The sequence below is a fragment of the Colletotrichum fructicola genome (genome assembly GCF_000319635.2).
Source record: "Colletotrichum fructicola Nara gc5 chromosome Unknown KSG_Nara_v1_contig10, whole genome shotgun sequence".
NCBI classification, from domain to species: domain Eukaryota; kingdom Fungi; phylum Ascomycota; class Sordariomycetes; order Glomerellales; family Glomerellaceae; genus Colletotrichum; species Colletotrichum fructicola.
This window is the reverse complement of record NW_027094060.1, coordinates 1033968-1052833: the sequence shown is the minus strand read 5'-3', so window position 1 is coordinate 1052833 and position 18866 is coordinate 1033968. Positions and strand designations below refer to the sequence as shown.

General features: G+C 55.8%; 3 protein-coding genes across 3 annotated transcripts; all 3 read right to left on the bottom strand.

The window, feature by feature from the left end:
• Nucleotides 1–2551: 2551 nt before the first annotated feature.
• klf1-0 (Zinc finger protein klf1) lies at nt 2552–4185 on the bottom strand (the record flags this gene model as incomplete). The annotated part of the gene is made up of 3 exons (XM_032020407.1): nt 2552–3640; nt 3769–3888; nt 3937–4185. 3 exons carry the CDS (start codon nt 4183–4185, stop codon nt 2552–2554), a joined length of 1458 nt encoding a protein of 485 aa, XP_031882451.1.
• A 68-nt stretch (nt 4186–4253) lies between these two features.
• Nucleotides 4254–5610, bottom strand: KLF4 (Krueppel-like factor 4; the record flags this gene model as incomplete). Its single annotated transcript, XM_032020408.1, has 5 exons — nt 4254–4289; nt 4348–5134; nt 5183–5287; nt 5339–5364; nt 5413–5610. 5 exons carry the CDS (start codon nt 5608–5610, stop codon nt 4254–4256), a joined length of 1152 nt encoding a protein of 383 aa, XP_031882515.1.
• Nucleotides 5611–15658: 10048 nt separating this feature from the next.
• Nucleotides 15659–17292, bottom strand: CGGC5_v015787 (putative choline-phosphate cytidylyltransferase; the record flags this gene model as incomplete). Its single annotated transcript, XM_032020409.1, has 4 exons — nt 15659–15793; nt 15854–16250; nt 16351–16701; nt 16775–17292. 4 exons carry the CDS (start codon nt 17290–17292, stop codon nt 15659–15661), a joined length of 1401 nt encoding a protein of 466 aa, XP_031882516.1.
• Between the last annotated feature and the right edge of the window lie 1574 nt (nt 17293–18866).

Below are 18866 nucleotides of genomic sequence, written 5' to 3'. Positions count from 1 at the left end.
GACCGGGGCAGTGTGCCGGAACTTACTCGCATTTACAGGCACTCTGATGTTCTTGTCCGCAACCTCAAGCTATCTCCGCAAGCTTTAGTCATCTCTCTCGTCCATAGTATATCCTCACATATACCGAAACGTTACCAAAAGCCAGAGATGACAGACGTTTCTTATCACCACCCACCGCCTACTTACGCAGCGCTCGGAACTGCCATTATCACCTTCGAACTGGATGTCCTCATCGTGGTGCTAGTAATTGAAACCACCGAGGCATCCGCGCTCAAACGAGATGGTTACAATTCGTGCGTGCTCCTTTCTATTGCGCGAAACACCAGTCCTTCTCATTTATACCACGAGTGTCATGTCAGGTCTCTACATCGTCCAGCCGCCGTCTTGCTCCAACCAGACATTCGCACTGCAAAGGGTATATATAATCCGTCCGTGTCTCTGACATACCATTTGCAAGAAAATTTGATCATCGTAAAGTTATTGTCTTAGAAACAAGCCATCTAACATCTACTTGCGGGCAAAGTAGGACACGTCACAGCCCCGAGACGATTCCTCGACGACAGGAAACAGAACTCATACCCTCCGAAACCCACGACCGTCCTTCCTTCTTGCGTATACAGCTCCAGATACGCAAACATCGCCACCGCACCCGAAAGCCAAAAGCCAAAGGCCAAAGGCCTAAAAACTCGAACCTACACCCCTGAAGCACGTCTGCCAAAGCATCGCCCGACGGAGGGCAAATGCACCTCGCAACAAGGATTGATCTGTGAAAGAAAGGGAAGTGTGTTTTCAGCGGATTCTGTTGCGTGGTGGACATCATACACACCCATGTACCCTTTATATACTCTTCGGCATCACAACGTCCCATTCCATAACGCAGACGAAGCCTTCCACCTGGAGATTCTCCCCCGGGGCAAGACACTGGCTTGTTCAGTGAGTATAAAACAGCAACAACTCTACCCCTCAACCCTGTCAAGCCGCCACAATGTACTCACGATGAAGTCTCCGTTCGATTGGACTTAGTTCGAAGCCACGACTGGCGGCATACTCGCAGTCACGCGCGCCCGCCGCCCCCCCCCCCCCCCCCCCCCTCTCTCTCCAACGTCCATCTTGCGACTGCACCAAGCGCGACTTCAAGCCCTCATACCCAGCTACCGCGCTGTAATCCACCTTGTATTCTTGGGTATACTCGGATACTACTGCAACCAGAGACGACGGCCGTTTCCTGTCGTTCAAGGACCTCGCAATCTAATATTGAAGTTGCCCTCCAAGGGGGACCTCATGCTTTCGACGCAGGAACGGATTAAGTACGAACAACAATGACTAAATGGAACGCAATTGTCGCTTGTGGGATGTATTAGAAAAGCCGAATGCTCTTATTTATACCACCAGCTGCCCGCTCTCACATCAGATGACCGGCTCGATTCCGCAGGAAAAGCAGCGTTTTGCAAACGGGTATATATTCGTCAACGGTCCCCCAAAATACCATCTCAAAGCACAAATCAACCCTTCCTTTCGTTGTTTGCTTACAAGCAAGCCGTCTCATACCCTTGTCATCAACCCAACACCAGAATCCCGTTCGGCGACAGAATCATACACCACTTCCTATCAAGACCCATCCTGATCCTTCACCTCACGTTGATTCCTCAAATACGCACACATCGCCGCCAGAGCCCGACGCCGCAAGCTCCAATCCATGCGTGGATGGGAGCATGCCGTATGCATGCCTGCCGCGGATCGCCGCAGCCCAAGGGGGGAACGTATCTCGCAACGAGAATACAACGTCGATCTGCGAACCTCCATTGACCTCCATGCAATGCATATTGATTGCTTGCTGGGCTAACATCTACGCTCTCGTCCCCCTTCATATATACTTCCGCAGCACGGCAGCCGCCCACCCTGACTTCAAACATCCCTTCCGCCCAGCAGACCTTGAACAAGTAACCCCTCCAAAAACCTGGAGAAGCGCGACACAGCAGACAAGTGACCCAGGATCCTCTCTGCTGAGGTGCTCGCTCAAGTCCAAGAAAGCAATCTATCTCATCCCGTGGGCTGACCAAACAAACAAGAGCCATAGACCGATCTCAGTCGCCGCCATCACCCGTCACCAGCATCTTCAGAGTATCATGTAACATGCAAACAGATGTATTCCTATGCCTATCCATACAAGCCCGCCATGTTTATAAATATGCGTCTAAAATGATATGTGTGTGTGTGTGTTCTCATCTCATCAAACGCCTCGGCGCCGACATGTCTGTATATCTTTCTCCAGCATTGCACAACTTTTCTCTCTCAAACCACCTCTCCTAACTGAATCACCTCCTCTCAACAAGTACCTGCGTCCCCTGTATGCTGTTTGTGAAACGAAAATGAAAAAGAAAACAAGATGAGATAAGAAAATGCCCAACCCGTCATTATTCATAAGTATACAATGCAAATAGGTATTAACCTCCCCCACTGGCTACCGCTCAATGTGCTGTTGTGCCATGTCGAAATCCAACAAATGCAAGAAAAAAGGGGGGAGCGTGGAACAGAATAAAGAAAAAGGCCGTTAGAAGCACTTCCAGTTGACACCCTCCTCCAACTTCTTCAACACGCCGACTGCGTCGACATACAAGCGGCTCCGTCCGCCGATGCAGTCCATGTCAAGCCAACGCCTGACCAGGCCCACAGTGGCGATGGCATCCTTCTTGGAGCGCAGTTTGAGGACGTCCTTGGCGCGCATGCTGGCCACGGTGCGGATCCACCTAAGCGCGGCGCTGTCGTCGCCCTCGCCCGCGTTCTCGCGTGGGGTGGTGCGGTGTCCGTAGGCCCAGCAGACGAGGGCGCAGACGTACATGCCCCAGTAGTCCGAGATGTCGTCCTTCCACATTCTCGGGCGGCCCATCTCCCAGACATCCATCTCATCGTCCTCATCGAGGTCATGCTCCGAGTTGCCATGCTCCGTGAAGGCCCGGAGAGCACGGCAGGCAAAGACGACGGCAACAGCGGCGTCGCCTGAGTCGCACCACTTTGCGAGGCGCTTCTGGTGGTCCGCAAAGGACTTTGGCTGGAGGACCTTTTGGCTAAAGATCCAGCTGTCGCCCGAGACTGCGAGGAGGTCGTGGAGTGGGGTGTGGGCGAGGGCAAGATAGGTGTTTGCGATGGGGCAGTCTGGGAAGATGTTTGCCATACGGTAGGTCTCTGGTTCCGCAATTTCGGTCTCTGAGTGGGAGAGCTTGGTGGCGTCGTCGCGAGCGGGGAGGAGCAGGGTCTCGAAGGCGAGGATAACGGCGCGGTCGAAGGGGAGGTGTAAGTTGATGCTCGTGGCGGAGAGGGTGTCTGGATTGATGAGGGAAAGGAGGGATTGGTCGTCGCGGGAGTCCGTCTTTGCGGCAACGGCTGCAGCCCAGGCCTCGGCGCTGGGGGCTTCCCATAGGTCGTTGGAAGGGCCGATGAGAGGGATGTTAGGAACGCCGTCGGCGGCAATGTCGTAGTCGCGGACACGTTGTTGTTCCAGGTAGACGGAGCTGTGGGTATCCAGAACGAAGCAGGCGGCCAGGAGGCGGCGGCGGGTTTCGGTGTCGAGCCAGGTGTGCCATCTGACTGTGTTCGGCCCGGACATGGGGACTGTGGCGAAGATGACAGAGTTGTCGGAGACCTGGAGATGGCTTAGAATGCTGTTGTTTTGAGAGACACGAGAACCAAAGAAAGAAACCAAATGAGAAATCAAGGCGAAAGCTAGAAGAAAGTAGATCAAAGAACGGAACATTAGAGAAGAGGACTTACCCTAGAGTAGATGGACTCGAATTCTTTGGATGGCCGGATGGCCGCTCGTCTCCCGCGGAAACGAGCGAAGAACTCACATAGCAAAATCGATTGCATGACAGGCACATCCCATTGAAGGAACTGGATATGGTTAGTGGAATGTTTGGTGAAAAAGACATGGTGACCTACGCGTCTGCATTGTTGCCAGGCGTATTCATGCAATTGATTCCCCCTGATGCGGTCCTCCTTAGTACTCATGTACTGAGTAGCGACTGCAGCCATGGCGCAACGGAGCACATCAATCTGCTCCGCTGCGGCCTCAAAGGTCCTTCTGTGTACGACTGGGAAGATGTGATGCACCTTCTCCCAGTAGACCTCGAGGTAGTTGGGGATGGCTTTGCAGACATTCGCAGGAGGCAGAGGCACAGAGCCTTGCATCAGGGCTGGGGCCGCCAGGAGGCCCAACGCCACCTCTTTCTGACGGCCCAGGCAAGCGAGTGAGTTCATCATCCGGTCTGATGGTAGTGCCGTCGACGGGGTGACTAAAGTTTCAGAAGATTGAGCCGATGCCGACGTCACCGGCGGGGTCGGGCTACGAACAGTATTGGTAAACCGGGGTTGTTGGTGAGGATCGAGGAGCGTCTGCTCGTCAGAGTATCCAGAAATCGAGACGTCGACCGAAGGGTAGACTTGAGGCGTGCTGATATGGGGCGAAGTCGGGAACTGGTAGAACATGGGATTCGTAATGTCGAGGCTGGCATCCCTGTAAGGTGGCAGAAGGTTGCTTGACCACTCGGTATTGGCCCTTGCCGTCGGCCAGAGCGCACGGGGGCGAGAGTTGTCGGAAGGCGTTGAGTACGTGCTATCGGAAGCCGAAGATGGCCATCCGGCGTTGTCCTGTGCGTGGGAGAGGTCGGGCAGTCCGTCAGGGCCACCAGGCATCTGAATACCAAGTCCATGGGTCTGCAGATACAGGGAAGGAAATTCAGGCGTCGTTCGAGGTTGGCTGTAGTCGACAGCGCCAAACGATGGAGTGGTATCGTAGCCGTGATTAGGTGAGTGTTGAAGAATGGCTGGTTGGGATTGACCGGACAAGGTGTATCCTCCACCGTAACTAGGACCTCCGGACGAAGGGCGATATTCGTTGCCCATGTGAGGAGACATTGACTTGCTCACGTCAGGCGCGTTCATCGATTGGTAGCCGCCTGGATTCGACATGCTCGGCGTCATCGGGAGACTTTGGGTCGGGGTTGACGCGTTCGGTGGGTACCCGAGGACGGGATGCTGGAGCCCCATGCCACGAACGCCGCTTTCCAGAGAGCCGGCAGAGGTCCGTCGGCTCTGACTTGCGCCTCCGCTTCTTGACGCCTTGTCGCCCTCCAGTTCACTGGGAAAGTCAGTAAGAAAGTTTCAATGCCTCGCCTGGACAACATACTGTCGTTGCTGATGGCGCTCAAGAAGATCCTTGCGGTGAAACGCCCTGTCGCAACCTGGCACAGAGCACGCGTACTGGGGAGTTTCGTGACTAAGTTGGTGTCGCCTGGATGTTTGTCAGTTGATGAGGTGACCAACGCACCGCGGCATGTCTTACCTCAAGTGTTCGGCACGCGTAAAGGTCTGGTCAAAGTCAGAATGCGCCGAAAGTTGATCGAGGACGTAGCTTACCTTGGGAGGGCGGCAGATATCACAAGTGTGAACCTTCATACCCTTTTTCGCGCGACTAACCCGCCCAGTGATCGGTGTCAACTTTACTGGCATATCCGAGCCGGGAGGCGTGTTGCTGAACGGTCTCGAGGGCGCGCCGGAAGGATCGTGGCCTCCAGACGGCCCACCATAGCCGTATCCATACTGCGAAGGGTCCATGTTTTCAGGGCTAACGTTGCTTCGTCGACGAGATGTTGATTGTCGGCCGGACGAAGACGACGAACCGGTAGAGGACTTTGTGATGCGTGTTGGAGGACTTCGTTTCTTCGTTACTGAACTGTCTGCTTGGTCTCCGCCTGTCGCATAACCCGAGTTGTATGTTGGGCTGGGTGCTAGATATGGTTGGTGATATATGCTTGATGAGGTTGGGAGCTGGTCCTTCTTATTGGTGTGGGAGTCGAGTTGGTCCTCATCGACATTCATGATATCCTGGAGGCTGGCCATGGTTTATGATTCCCGCCGTTGGGAGGTTTTGTCGGCAGAGCTGTTGTGTGGCCAGAGTGGGAAACGCAGAGCAAGCAACAGAGCCAAACTTAGTAATACACAGCCCAGCTGAGTGCTCTCCTGGGAATAGAGCGTGAGGTGCAGCAGAGAATGGAGATGGCAGCAACCCCCAACATCCAGACGCAGTGTGAATTGGGGGGGCAAGGCAATCAGGGTCCAAGAAGAAGGGGGGCGTCGTTGTAGAAAGGAAGGCTAACACTAAGGTAACTGGGGGGAAATAGGCAGTAAGGTACGGTAAGGCAAGATTTTGGGGGGCGGTTCTTGGTTGTCAGCCTGACCAACAGGCGGGGTGTCAGGGTAAGGGTGAGAGGTCAGTCGAGGTGCAGAACCGGGCTGCAGTGCAAGTGTGCAGGTTGCAGACAAGAGTTGGAACTGTGAGCAGTTGGTTCTAAGCGATCCCCATATGCAATGGAACTGAACGAAGAAAAGAGACAAAGATAGTGATCGTGCTGTTGGTGCCAGACATTGCTATATTGAGAAGAGAGCAGACGCAGGTGCGCGTGAGCAGAAGTAGAGGCGGGAGGGTGACAGCTCTTCAAGGAGGCTGTTCTCTTGAGGCCTCTAGTCCCCTGTCAGCGGTAGACATGGGTGATGAAGGGCACTGGACATGGAGGCAGGTCGAAAAATGCAAGGTACTCCTTCGAAAGGGTATCGGCCGAGCTGGGGTTCGGTCGCCCACCACTGCATATGGCGTCGGGTTGATTGGTAGAGCTGCCAGATGCCTGTCATACGACTCAGCCCTCCAAGGCTGCGGGCTGGCACTGTAGACGGGGGTCCCACGGGTCCCACGCAGCGTCTCCCCGAGTTTAGGTGTAAATTTGCCGCGATGCTACGGAATGAGCGCGTCTGGGATCGTCTCGTCTGTCTCGTCTGTTAATGGTGTATAGGGCTGGGGCGGAAAAGCCGCGGCACGATGAGGATGCTATGCAGCAGCCGCGGAATGAAACCATGGTGATGGTGCCTCTTTCGAGCTGTTTGGCCGTGTCTCTCCTCCTGTCTCGGGAGATCAAGACAAGATCGTGAATCGATCGCATGTCGGCGAAACCCCAGACAGACGCCTCATTTCCCGTTCATGTTGATCTTTTGAAGATTTGATAAGGTATGTGCTGTCATGTCAGAGACAGCAATACCGTACATACAGGCCCTGCCGGCGGTGGAAATGCTGGGTATTGCAAAGTAATGCAGTAGGGGCAGAAAAAACAGCGAAAAAGGCCGCCATTCTGTCAAAAGGGAGAGCGCTGTCCCTCGAACAGGAATAGCGACATGCGGTTATGGCGTCACCGTGTTGATACGAGAGGGAATAGCGGCGCCAAATGGAGCGCGGTCATTCCGTTTCCCACAGTAGCGGCCGCTAGCGTCCGTGGTGGGAAGACGTGGCTGTGAGTGCGTCTTTTCTGGGGGAATTGCTTGTAGAGAGACACACTGAGCGACGTGCTGCAAGAGAGAGAGGGAGAAAAAAATGTCAGACGAAGTGAGGCGCAGCCTCAACCGTAAAGTAAACCGTTGTCATTGCAGTGCATGCATGAGTCGGCGTCCCTGTCAACAACCCCTGCAAACTTGGCTTGCCCTTTTTGGATTTTGACTTTACAGGGCACAGGGAAATGTAACCGATCCCGGTGGAAAACTTGCTAGACAGAGGCACAGAGCAGGCAGCGGCTGACTGACGACTTGACGACCAGCGTTTTGCTGTTGTTGCAGCCTTTCCGTTAAAAAAGAGTGAGTGAATTTCAAGACTTATCTGTCTGTGACGGTGTTAGAGTGAGTACCTATGCGCGCTGGTGGGGGAGGGGGACGGCTGACTGCGTGATGTCGCTTTTGCTCACAACCACAGCAGCGCCGCATGTCTTGTGACTCTCGGTCCGTCCATAATAAGCAACACAACCTGCGGCTTGTATACCAATCAGCCCTCCCCTCCTTGCTGAGGCGATGTATGTAATTCTGGCACCTATGTCTCTTCCGTCTCCCGGGCGGAGGGACACATACACCCAACCGTCTGGTGTTCCGTTGCGGCGGTGCAAAGGGAGAGACACAATGATGTCAGGACCGAGGACCGAGGAATCCTGAATCCGTGGATTGAAGGAGAGTCGGCAGAGCCACCCGGCTCAGGGGTTCGGACCTCGGAGGCAGATTCCCTGCCAGCCATGCTTTGACTCAGATTCATATTGGTAATCCGATAATCTCCTTATTGATTGTCGATCTCCGGCTTCCGGAGACCATGGGCATCGACAGGCTCAGTGACGGGTGCCAAAAATGCAGATATCGTAGTAGCAACGCAACCGAGCCGTTGGTTGATAATGTCAATCAAGACGGGAGCATCAAGAAACGCCATGCAGCGCCCGGCCCGCTGAGAGACATCCATGGGCGAGGGACAGGGCGATGACAGGGATAGCCCACCCCGACGCAGCGGGGACAGCAGGGGCTCAGGCGCAGCTCCAAGCAAAGGCCCCATTGGCGCGAAGGTGAACGAACCACTCGGAAATGGAAACCTATTTTTGTAAGTGAGTTGCAAACTCGTGATGCTCGATATATCTCGAGATCAATCTGCTTGAAACGGTCGCAAAGCGTGTATCGCGCGCGGATGATGCGAATATTTTCAGCTCGTTGCAAGTTGGTGTGGCAGATGATTTGCTGTAGAGTGCATAGCTATCTCGAGGGAGATGAAGTCGTTGGTTGTCGAGACACGCTAAAAGACGACACTTGCCTTAGTCTGGGCATGACATGGCATGGGCATAAGTCGGTAGGAAAAGGGTTTTTGGTAAGGTATCCGTACTGCGTAGGTACGAAGACGAGTGCTTTTTTGGCGAGAGCCGACCACGAAAAGGTGGGGTTTCCGAATGGGGCACACACCGACGGCCTGGACCGACTGCAGGGACGGATGGGTCCGGGTAGGTCGCATTTCAATCAAGGGAGGAACGGGAGCGGGAAACGGTGAAAGCGAGATGCGACCACGGGGGAGAAATTCTTCAGTGTTTCATCTTCTGTGCGTGATGATGGCGGGTGAAAGCCGTCTGCCGTCGCAACTTGGGGTCCGAATCGGCTGCATGGCATTTTGGAGGCCGGGGCATATCGGCTCGCAGTGGAACGGGGGGACGGCCACGGCCACGGCCCTTGCTCTGAGACCCACGACCAGCCGAGTATTCGTAGATCTCAGTCCAGGACCACCAGGACCACCAGCACAGGACCTCCGGGAGGGAGGACAAGATAATCAGGGGCCGTTGAGACCTGAACGGGCCTTTGGGTCGAATTGGGTTTGGGGGCCGGACCGGCCGAGAGTGCTGCATGCGCGATATCTGGTGTTGAAACGGCCTGTTGGTTGATTTGCAGTGATGGGGGCTGTTTCAAGTTTCGGGACCTGCAGATCACTGCGAAATGTTGGCGAATGTCCAAGGTATTCAGCTGGATTGTACTGCACACTGTCGTAAATTGTTGTTGTTGGAACCTAACTAGGTAATAGTGGTGAGTAGGGATACCTCTCTCAACCAAGAATGACACCGGAGTGGTGGTGTGAAAAATTCTATCCGTACCTTGCCAACAACAGGCCAGGCCTCTAGCTTGGGACCGAGGTGGGATATCGTCCCCCAACCTAGGGCGGGGAAGCAGCGGGACGGGGGAAGGATTTGCACCGATGATCTCGGCAATGATTCAAGTCCCAGGCTCGATTGCCCGTATGTGCGGTGACCAGGTGGAGGAGGATCAGTCGCTGCCGGAGGGATTGTGATCCGATCCTATTCGTTGGGTGGATTCCGGGTGAGCAGTGCACCTTGAAGTTTTCCAGGTTGCTTCGGCAATTCGTTAGGTTGACTCGTCTGGCAGGAGGAACAGAACCTGGAAAGGGCCGGCCTCGGCCATCTGGCCATCTAAGGTAGGAAGGCAGGACCCGGCACCAAGCCCCTCGCTAGGTACCTATCAGCAGTGCCTTCCCGTCCGTTTCCAACAACGTCGCTTCCTGTTGGTGATGTGATGACCTGAGGTACCAACCCTACCTACCTTACCTCGAAGCCAGGAAGGAGCACCAACCGGTAGGGTAGGTAGGTAGGTACCTCAGCATGAGGAAGGAAGGAGGTGAGGTGTATCGATCACGCGCACGGGAAGGATCATCCGACCCGGACCTGGTGGTGCATTTTCTGTTTCTGGCCTCATCTTGCTGAAGATTGACGGCGGTAAGAAGAACGAATGCGAACTGAAGAAAGGAAATGCCTTGCCGCGGGCGCATATTCCTTCGATGGTACCTTGCAGTGGCACTCGCATCGCATCACATCGCGATATCACCGGCCGTTTCCAGGCAATGCACCAGCTCCAACAACACAGCTGTGCGGTGCATGCTGTGCCGCTTCAAAGCTGGATTTCCGTTACCACCTCCTGCTCGACTCATGGTTCGATAATTGTGAGGTAAAGCTTTTCAGCTGAGCTGTCCGTTGTTCGCTCTCCGCAGCTCCGTGGACGCCGTGGGATCCCTGCAATAACTCATTTTGGTATTTGCAATAACGAGAGCGAAAAGGAAAGAAGACCAAAAAAACGAGGCGGTTAGCCGTCACCTGTCATCCATCAACCTCCACCAGCGAAGACAAGACCGGTCAACGCGGCTAACGGCTGAAAGCCAAGATGCAGAACGGAGTTTGTTCTCGAATCCAACCTCGGTCAACCGCAACCCCCGTGAACTCTAAAGATGCTGATATCTTGGCCCTTCACCGTGAGGGCGAGTTGCTCCTGCCAGTGTCCGCTCTGCACCGCATCGTCGCTGCCTCGCCGCCTCGCCGAGTGAGGAAGTTGCTCGGGCCCCACCCTTCCGGAAGAGCCTGCCACTCCCCGACCGTTGTCTTTTTGTCATTGGCAGGGGCCGCCTAACCTTCAACGGAAGGGACCAGGGTCGGCGCTTAACCCTAAGGTATTTTTAGTACCATCTGAGCTCTTTCCCCCGGCTTGATCCCGCCGTCCCAGGTCGCCTGCCACGCATCGGTGCACTGTTCACTCACTGTACACGCACACAGTACAGCCGTCGGTCCCCGTCCAGTGGTGGACAGCTGCCCAGCCCAGGCCGTAGCTAAGTAAGTGAACGGTGCGGCGACCCCATTTGTAGAAGGGCCGTTTGAACTAGAGGCCCGGCATGAACATGGAAACAAACGCCTGACGTCGCTCCATGCACATCAGCCTAGTGCCATCGCATTTTCCATCGCGACCCTCACCGACACTACCTTCAGCTTGCTTGCAAAACAATAAACCGGATTCTCCATCATCGAGGAAAATTTTTCGCATCTCAATATCCATCCACAGAGCACAGAGCACCACCACCATCGCAACCTCCTTGATCCCTCTTACCTGTCCTCACGCAACACGGAATTTCCCCGCCAACCTCGCTAAAATAGGGAAAAAGGGGCACGACATTGCGAATGAGATGCCTGTGATTCAACCCAACGAACCCCAGACCCCGACCCGCATCATCAGATCGCCCAAAAGTACCGTTGCTCGTCATTTCGTGGTACGAAGGTTCCTTCGGCGATCCCAACACGCAACCACACACACACACATCACCTACGAAGCACTCGATTACGGTGTACCGCCCACTCTGCAGCTCTGCGGCGGTACCTCCACAGGTCTCGAGGCCACGGATCCAATTTGGTACCGCACCATCCATGGTTGACCGACTGCTGCTCTTTGCTGCAGCCTGATCCAACCAGTTGGTCCTGCTGCTGCTGCCATCTGAAGTCTGGCAGTCCTTCCCGAGTGCGAACCATGCGGAGAACCTTCTCCTCAGCCAGTCCCAGCCCCCGACCCAGTCGCACAACGTCGTCGCTGAGCACCACCCATCCATGTCGTCGCCAACGACCGACACCGTGGACATAGCCCGATCCACGGTGCATTGCATCTTCCCTTTCCATCCCATCCCACTGCCACGGCTGCTGCATATCCGTAGGGCAGAGGCGCACCACCATCGACTGCTGCTGCGCACTTCTTCACCGTCGCACTGCGCTTCCCCATCTATCTCTCTACGGCCGAGGCTGCGGCCGAACAGCGCGGCAGTATGCAACGGCTCTTCTCTCGGGTCATTGTCAGCAACCACCACCAGCCACTGACAGATCGCACGGTACCGGTCAAGGCTGGGACATGCCGTGAGCCGACTGCTCCAACCCGACGCCTCTCTGCAAGTCATCAAATGCTTCACGTAATCAGCAAAGAGTCGTCTGCCATCTGCGTTGTGCTTGTACCGTGGGAACCGCTCAGCTAATCCGTTTGTCGATCGTCCAAGATGCGAGTCACAAGCCGAGTCCAAGACATTACTCAGCCGCGATGTCTTGTAGATCAAGGCAGCAGCTTGAGAGTAGTTGCCTGCGCGAAGCTCCAACGACGGCGGGTGCGTCTGCCTGTTTCGCGGCGCAGAGTCGAGAGTCTTCGAGGCCCCTCAGACGAGTCGCGATGACGCTGTCACGGCTCATCGATGTGGTAAGTCTTCGCAACCAAACCGTCCTTTTGCGTCCACAGGTCAACCTTCTTTCACTGCAAGTTTGATCCAACGAAGCGGCCCGAAACGTCTGTTCCCTCGCGTTCCTGCTTGGGACTAAGGCACGCTGAGCATGCTCAGCACATGGCCGGGAACCAACCATCACCGTCTTTCCACCAATGACGCCTGCTGCTGCGGATCCTTGCCTTACTCAGCCGTCGGACGACTCTGGTATCGTCTTCTCCCACAAACCACCAAAATATTCGATGGCTCGCACTTTGCAAGATGCACTCCACTTGAATCTTGGGGGCGGTGCCTCGGTCTACAGATTCAATCAAGCCAAGGCGCTTCTTTGCGTGGGGTAGCACGCGATGCGGCTTGCTGCTCGCGGCTCTGGATATCCGCACTCCCTCCCGGCTAAAGGATCAAAACTCAGCCTTCCCGTCGCCCACATCTCATCATTGCCGCATACTCAGCCCCCCATACCCACCATGGGCGGCTAAGTCGCAGGACTAAGACATGCTCTGCCTATTCCGAACATGTCAACCATCAAGCGATGGCGGGAACTGCACATCCGGTCAAGTTAAGCTTGAATCACGCTCAACGGTCAGCGGCGTCTGGCGCCAAAATTAGCGCACCCGACTCTCATCGTGAATAGACGCAGCGTGTCTATGGTAGCAGCACGGTCTCCATCATGTCTCTTCCTCCTCGTCCGCCGAGACGTATGCACCATATCTCGTGTTTGGTCTCAGCTGAGTCTGTACCTGCAGAACCCATGGTGCGGTTCCTTTCCCGAGCTTCAACGGCTGGTGTTCGCTGCCTGGACCAGTTCTCCGCCCAGTTCGTCAATCTCAGCTGTCCAGCGGCGGCTAGCAGATCGGATCATGGGGCCGCGAAAGACCTTACCGAAAGCGGCAATGCAAAATGTCTGTGATGGGATGTGCCTGGCAGAGCAGGACTGACATGACCTTCTTCGACGCCGCAAGCTTGAAACAGACCCCAAAGGGGAGCTGAACAAAGACATCAATGTTGAATCTCGTGTTCGAAAATAAAGAATCCTCGCGGAGATGGCTACTCACGCAGTGGACGCCCGCTTCGTTGCGGCTGGGAAGGTGATTTCGCCGGTAAGTCACAGCGAAGGGTCTAGAACCATACATTCCACGGCAAATCACCGTATGATTTCGATGAATCGGTCCTTCGACATGGGGAAGAGAACTTTTGGAAGGTGCGGTGGAGTGGGAGTGATTTGCGCCCGTTTGACAAGTACGCCCTAACCAACACATCACACAGCCCATCGTTCGCCAGTGTCGTCAGTATAGGCGCATACCCGTGGCCGCAGGTATCCAACCTATCCTACCATCAGACCAGTTGACAAGGCACACTGTTCAGGGGGTTTGGGACCTTGTCAAGGGGCGTGGTGAACAAAGACCAAAGCCAACGTTGGTTTGTCTGTCAAACCCAGGCACCAACATGGAATAATCAGCCACCCGGCGCGGCGCGATAATCCGGGGCCTGGACACAGCATGCCGCAATCGAGACCCCCGGCCTGGATCTGATTCATGCATCTCGGCAGGCTTTTCGATGTGCCTCGCCTTTCTACCCCCTAGGCCGGTTGACGGGATCGTTCGGACTTCGTCCGGGTTTTGACAAGGCTCGGTGGCAAGCTTCACATCACCAGTCCGTCATGGTTGCCCGCGACGGGATCATGATCTGCGAGCCCAGAGACGCAAGCCTTGATATCTGCCTCGTGACGAGGCTGTACAGCCTCCAAGGTCAACAGACCACATGCAGGCGGTACTGCTTCAGTTTCTCTGGCCGAGGTTCCATCGCAAGTTGCCCGGCCAGGCACCCAGCTTGTTACTCCCGATAGAGCATCACATTTCATGACCTGTGATTAAGTGGCGAGGTCACCAGGCTTCTTTCGAGCATCTCCCAGCTCCAACGATTTCAGGCCGTGGTTCGATATCTCCACTCATGGAAAGATGGAGAGCTCGTCGCGAGCTGAACTGTGGCCGTCCCTACTCATTAGCCATGAAGCTGTCAACCCACAAAGTTGAAACAACCAACATTTGGGGGTCCCATCGTTGGTGATAGGGACGGGGCCCCGATCACACCTCAAACCAACATACCATTCCCAACACTGCGTCCGGACCGCACGCAATCACGCGCACACCCCTCATCTCTGCCACGTCAGAGACCCAGCAGGAAACACCAACATTCACATCCCCCTCCTCATCGTCGTCGTTGCCATCATAGTCGGCCGACAGCGCAGTGTGATAACCCCCCTCCAGGCTCCCCCGCGCTTAAAAGCTGAAAAGTCGAAATACCCCGTGCTTTGGGGGCCGCAGCCGCGGCCGCGCCAGGAGGGGTGGTGGGTTACGCGCGCCAAAGGAAGAGCAAAAGTCTAAACGGTCGTCACGCCGCACCAACAGCTGTCTCTTCTCTGCACCACCTCGGGTCACCGTGACGGGCCTCGCCCGCACGCGGGAAGGAGTAATTGAGTGCGTATCTGTATGCGCAGCAGTTCCTGCACCAACTCCAAATTTCTTCAGAGATGCCAGGTTCATCCCGGTTGGCGAGGTCGGAGCTCTCCTACCTCGAGCTCCGGGCGTCATTTCTTTATTTCGTCCCATCTGTGAGGTGCAATTCTCCAAACTGGCGAGTACGAGCCGGAAGCCGAGTCCGAAATGACTTGACACTGGTTTCGAAGCTCATATGCCGTTTGTCTGTTTGCAAATGACAAAGCCAATCCGAGGGCGCCCGCCTGCTCCTTTTCACTAACTCGACAAGCTCGATTTTGGTTCGCGATGAGGAAGACATAGGTCATGTGATTTCAGTAGAAACGATTCTATTGCAGTACAGAAAAACAAGCAACGTGAACCAACTCGTCAATGTAAAGCGAGCAAAGGTCCCCGAAGACGGACAGTTACACTACGCAAAAAAAAAACGCCTTCATAAGAAGCAGGAAACCAAGGGAGACAGGTTAATGGATACAAGAGCGTTTACGACCGGAACCGCCCAATACGTGTTTCGTGGGGAATCTCCCTTCACTTCTTTTTGTGTTCTGCTTGGAAAACCCCGGCGTCACCTTCCTTTTTCGTGTGTTGTTCCAAGGTTCCCTTTCCTCCTGCCACCCTTTCCCGAGTAAGGAGACCCATCATCATCATGCCATGAAGTAATTAGTAGAAGAAAGGAGGAGAGAGAGTTGGGTAGATGTCATGACGGTTCGAAGGGGGAGAGCGGGACAGATCAGAAGAGGATTATTGATTATGAGGCGCCCGCGGTGGCGGCGGTGGGCTGCTGGGGGACGACGCGGCCGCGAGGGCTCTTGCCGTCGGACTCGGACTCGTCGTCGCTGTTGCGGCGGGAGGGGCTGTCTTGCTCTCTCCTGGACTTTGTCATCTGCGATTCCGATTAGCATACTTTGTGCGTGTCACCTCGCTCCGGAACGGAGAAGCTTACCCATGAGCGGACACCGCCGACGAGACCCAGCGCGTATCCCGTGATAAAGTCGTTCGACGTGGGCGCGGGGGTGCCGCCGGGGGTGGTGGGCGGGATGTCGACGCTGAGCTTGGAGCGGTTCCCGGCGGCGGCGGCGTTGAGGTCGCCGTTCTGGATGTACGAGGTGCGGGCGGCGGGGGCGGGGGACTGGGGCCGGGAGGCGGGCCAGTACTGGCGCAGCTCGCGGGAGAGCTCCTGGCCGGTGGTGGACCAGTTTGTGCGGATGTTATCGCGCAGCTCCTGGACGTGGCGCTTGAGGTCGAGCTCGTTCTTCTTGAGCCAGCTGACGTTGAGTTCCTGGCGGGGGGTGCCGCGCTTGAACTGGCGGGCAATGTACTTTTCGTAGTCGCGGACGATCCTGGTGAGCGGGTGAAGTCAGTTTATGTGCTTCTTTGGGTGATGGGGGCTTGGAACACGAAGCTTGCAATGTGCCCGTTTCGGGAGGGAAAGGGACCTACTTGGTGATGATGCCAGTCGTGCTGACGCCCTCGGTTCTCTGCGTGACCAGGAACTTGCCGGCCTCCTTGATGGGCCTGTAAATGTCGTCGCCCTCGTCGGCGCCGTACGGAATGTCGTCATGGGCGACGTAGTCGATCTTGTGGGCCTCGAGGAAGTCCGGGGTGACGATCCAAGGGCAGTCCTCGATGACCTCGTCAACCCATTTGCAGTGACGGATGGTCTCGGCGCGCTCGCGGCCCGAGAGTACAGTCAGACCCTTGCGCTTGTGTGTGTCGACGTCGCCGGCTACACCGACGATGAGGTAGGTGTCCGGGAAGGCCTTTTTCGCTTGTTCGAGCTGGCGCATGTGGCTGTTTGTGCGGTCGCAGTGTTAGCATGTGACTTTCTCTCGGGAGGGAGGGATAGAGGCTGGGAAACACGAACCCGAGATGGAAGAGATCGAACACTCCGTCGGCGTATACTCTCACGGGACGTCCGGCGGGGGGGTCGTTCGTCCTGTAGCCCACGGGGTGGGTGAGCTTGCCGATCGGGGGAGGGGGCATGGAGTCCTCGGGGGTCTCCTTGATCGAGACGGTCTTCTTCTTGCGGCCGACGCGCTCGGCGATGTCGACGCTCGCCTCGGTGGTGTCGCTGGGCTCGCCGGGGTCGAGGGTGTGGTCTTGCGCCGCGGGGGCGGAGGAGCCATTACTGTTCTCGTGGACGGAGCGCTCCGAGTTGGCGCGTTGTCGCTTAGACGGGTGACCGGCGGAGGCGGAGGCGGTGGAGTCGGACTTGCGGTGGGAGGAGGTCGAGGTCAGGCGGCCGGTTTCCGGGGCGGTGCTGTCGCCCTCTTCGCCGGAGGCATCGCGGGAGGAAGCTTGGAGGTCTGGTTGGGGCATGGAGGCTGTCGTTGAGGGGCGCTTGCGTTTGCCTGCTGCTGAGGAGCTCGAGGGTGATGACATCTTGGGCGGTGTTGGTGGTGGTGGGGGGACCGAAAGGGTTTTGAGGGTTGCTCGAGATGTTGGACGGGATGGAGTTGGAAGTTGGAAGCGGTCTGCCGGCCGTGGATGAGGTAGTTGGTGGTGAGGGCGTGGAGTCGGCCGTTTGGTTAGGTAAGGTAGCGGGCCGCAGCTAAGGGGGGGCGGACTGTGTTGCTTGATTGATCGGCAGTAGTATGTCGTATGTAGGAAGGGTTTTCGTCTGGCGTATCCCGCGTGGGAGGATTGCTTGCGGGCGTGGGTGGTGGTTGCTGGACTGCTGTGCCTTGGTTTTAGTTAGGAGGGGTGATGGCTGATGACGATGGACCTTTTTTGACGAGAGGGTGCAATTGGAGAGCGAAAGCACAGGGAAGGGGGAGGGTAGGGAAAAAAAGAGCTTAGGTAGGTCTGGGCCTGGGTTTCGGAGAAAGAAGGGCAATTGGACGGAAGAGGGTAGAATACTAACGACGGCTTCTGAGAGGTTTACACTTTTTGCGCGCCGCGTTATTGGAACGGGTAGGTCCAGCCAGAGCCGTGAATGGTTGGTTGGAAGGTCTAAGGTAGTCCAGTCGGAATAAAGTGTGCTCGGCTGATTGCGAGTTTTGGCCGGACGGATGTGACAGCAAAGACAAGGTAAAGCAAAACAGTGCAGTAGAGCAGCAGAGCACAGCTACCTACGCAGCAAGATTGCGCATATGATACGGATAATGGACTACCTTTGTGTTAGACCTGCAGCTAGTGGGGGAGCGTCTACTCCGGTCGGCGGGATGCGGACCACGGAGGAGTTCGTGGGGAGTTTGAAGTTGGGTTAAAGGCGAGTTGACAGCTGACGGTCGTTAATCGCGGTTGTGAAGCTGCAATTGCTGTCACCCGAGTGCCAATGGAGAAGGAATAGTGTGTTGTTGGACTGTCTGTCAACTGGGTTCGCAAGTCGCGTGTCACGAGTGGGAAAATGCCACGATGTCCATCGAGATTTTGTCCATACACGTTCACAAATTGCATTGCGCGCAGGAGCGACATGCCTGTCCCCTGCTCCTCTTTCTTTTTTCTTTCTCTCATTGCAACTCTCGGAAACTGCACCGGTGGCCTCTCGGTTACAACTTGCCTGCTGTGTTCTCTGTATTCGTACAAGTATCCATCCGTCATCCCGACGGACAACAGAAGCACTCCGAGGAGGAGGCGGACAGCTTGTACAAACAGCAGGACTCGTCAAGCTCGCGCCTTGCACATGCGTAATAATTGCCTCCAGCGTTTGTGCAAGACAGTGGCGTCATCCGACTGTGGCTTGAGCAGAGAGCACCCCGTCGGATGCACTGCACAATTACGTCGAGTGGGGGCCCGCCGTCGGTGGCTTTGCTCTAGCTGGGCCAATAGCGTCGTCTGCTTTGGCTGAGCTGCCGCCGGTGCACAGAACCGAAAAGAAATAAAGCTAAAATACCGAAAAAAGTACTTACAAGGTGTGCGGGTCATTTCTGCCCGGCAGGGATGGTTCGAGATTTCGCAGTTCTGTTGGGGAGGAAGTGGATTCCTGCTTCTCCAAACGGTACGTACCCGCAAAG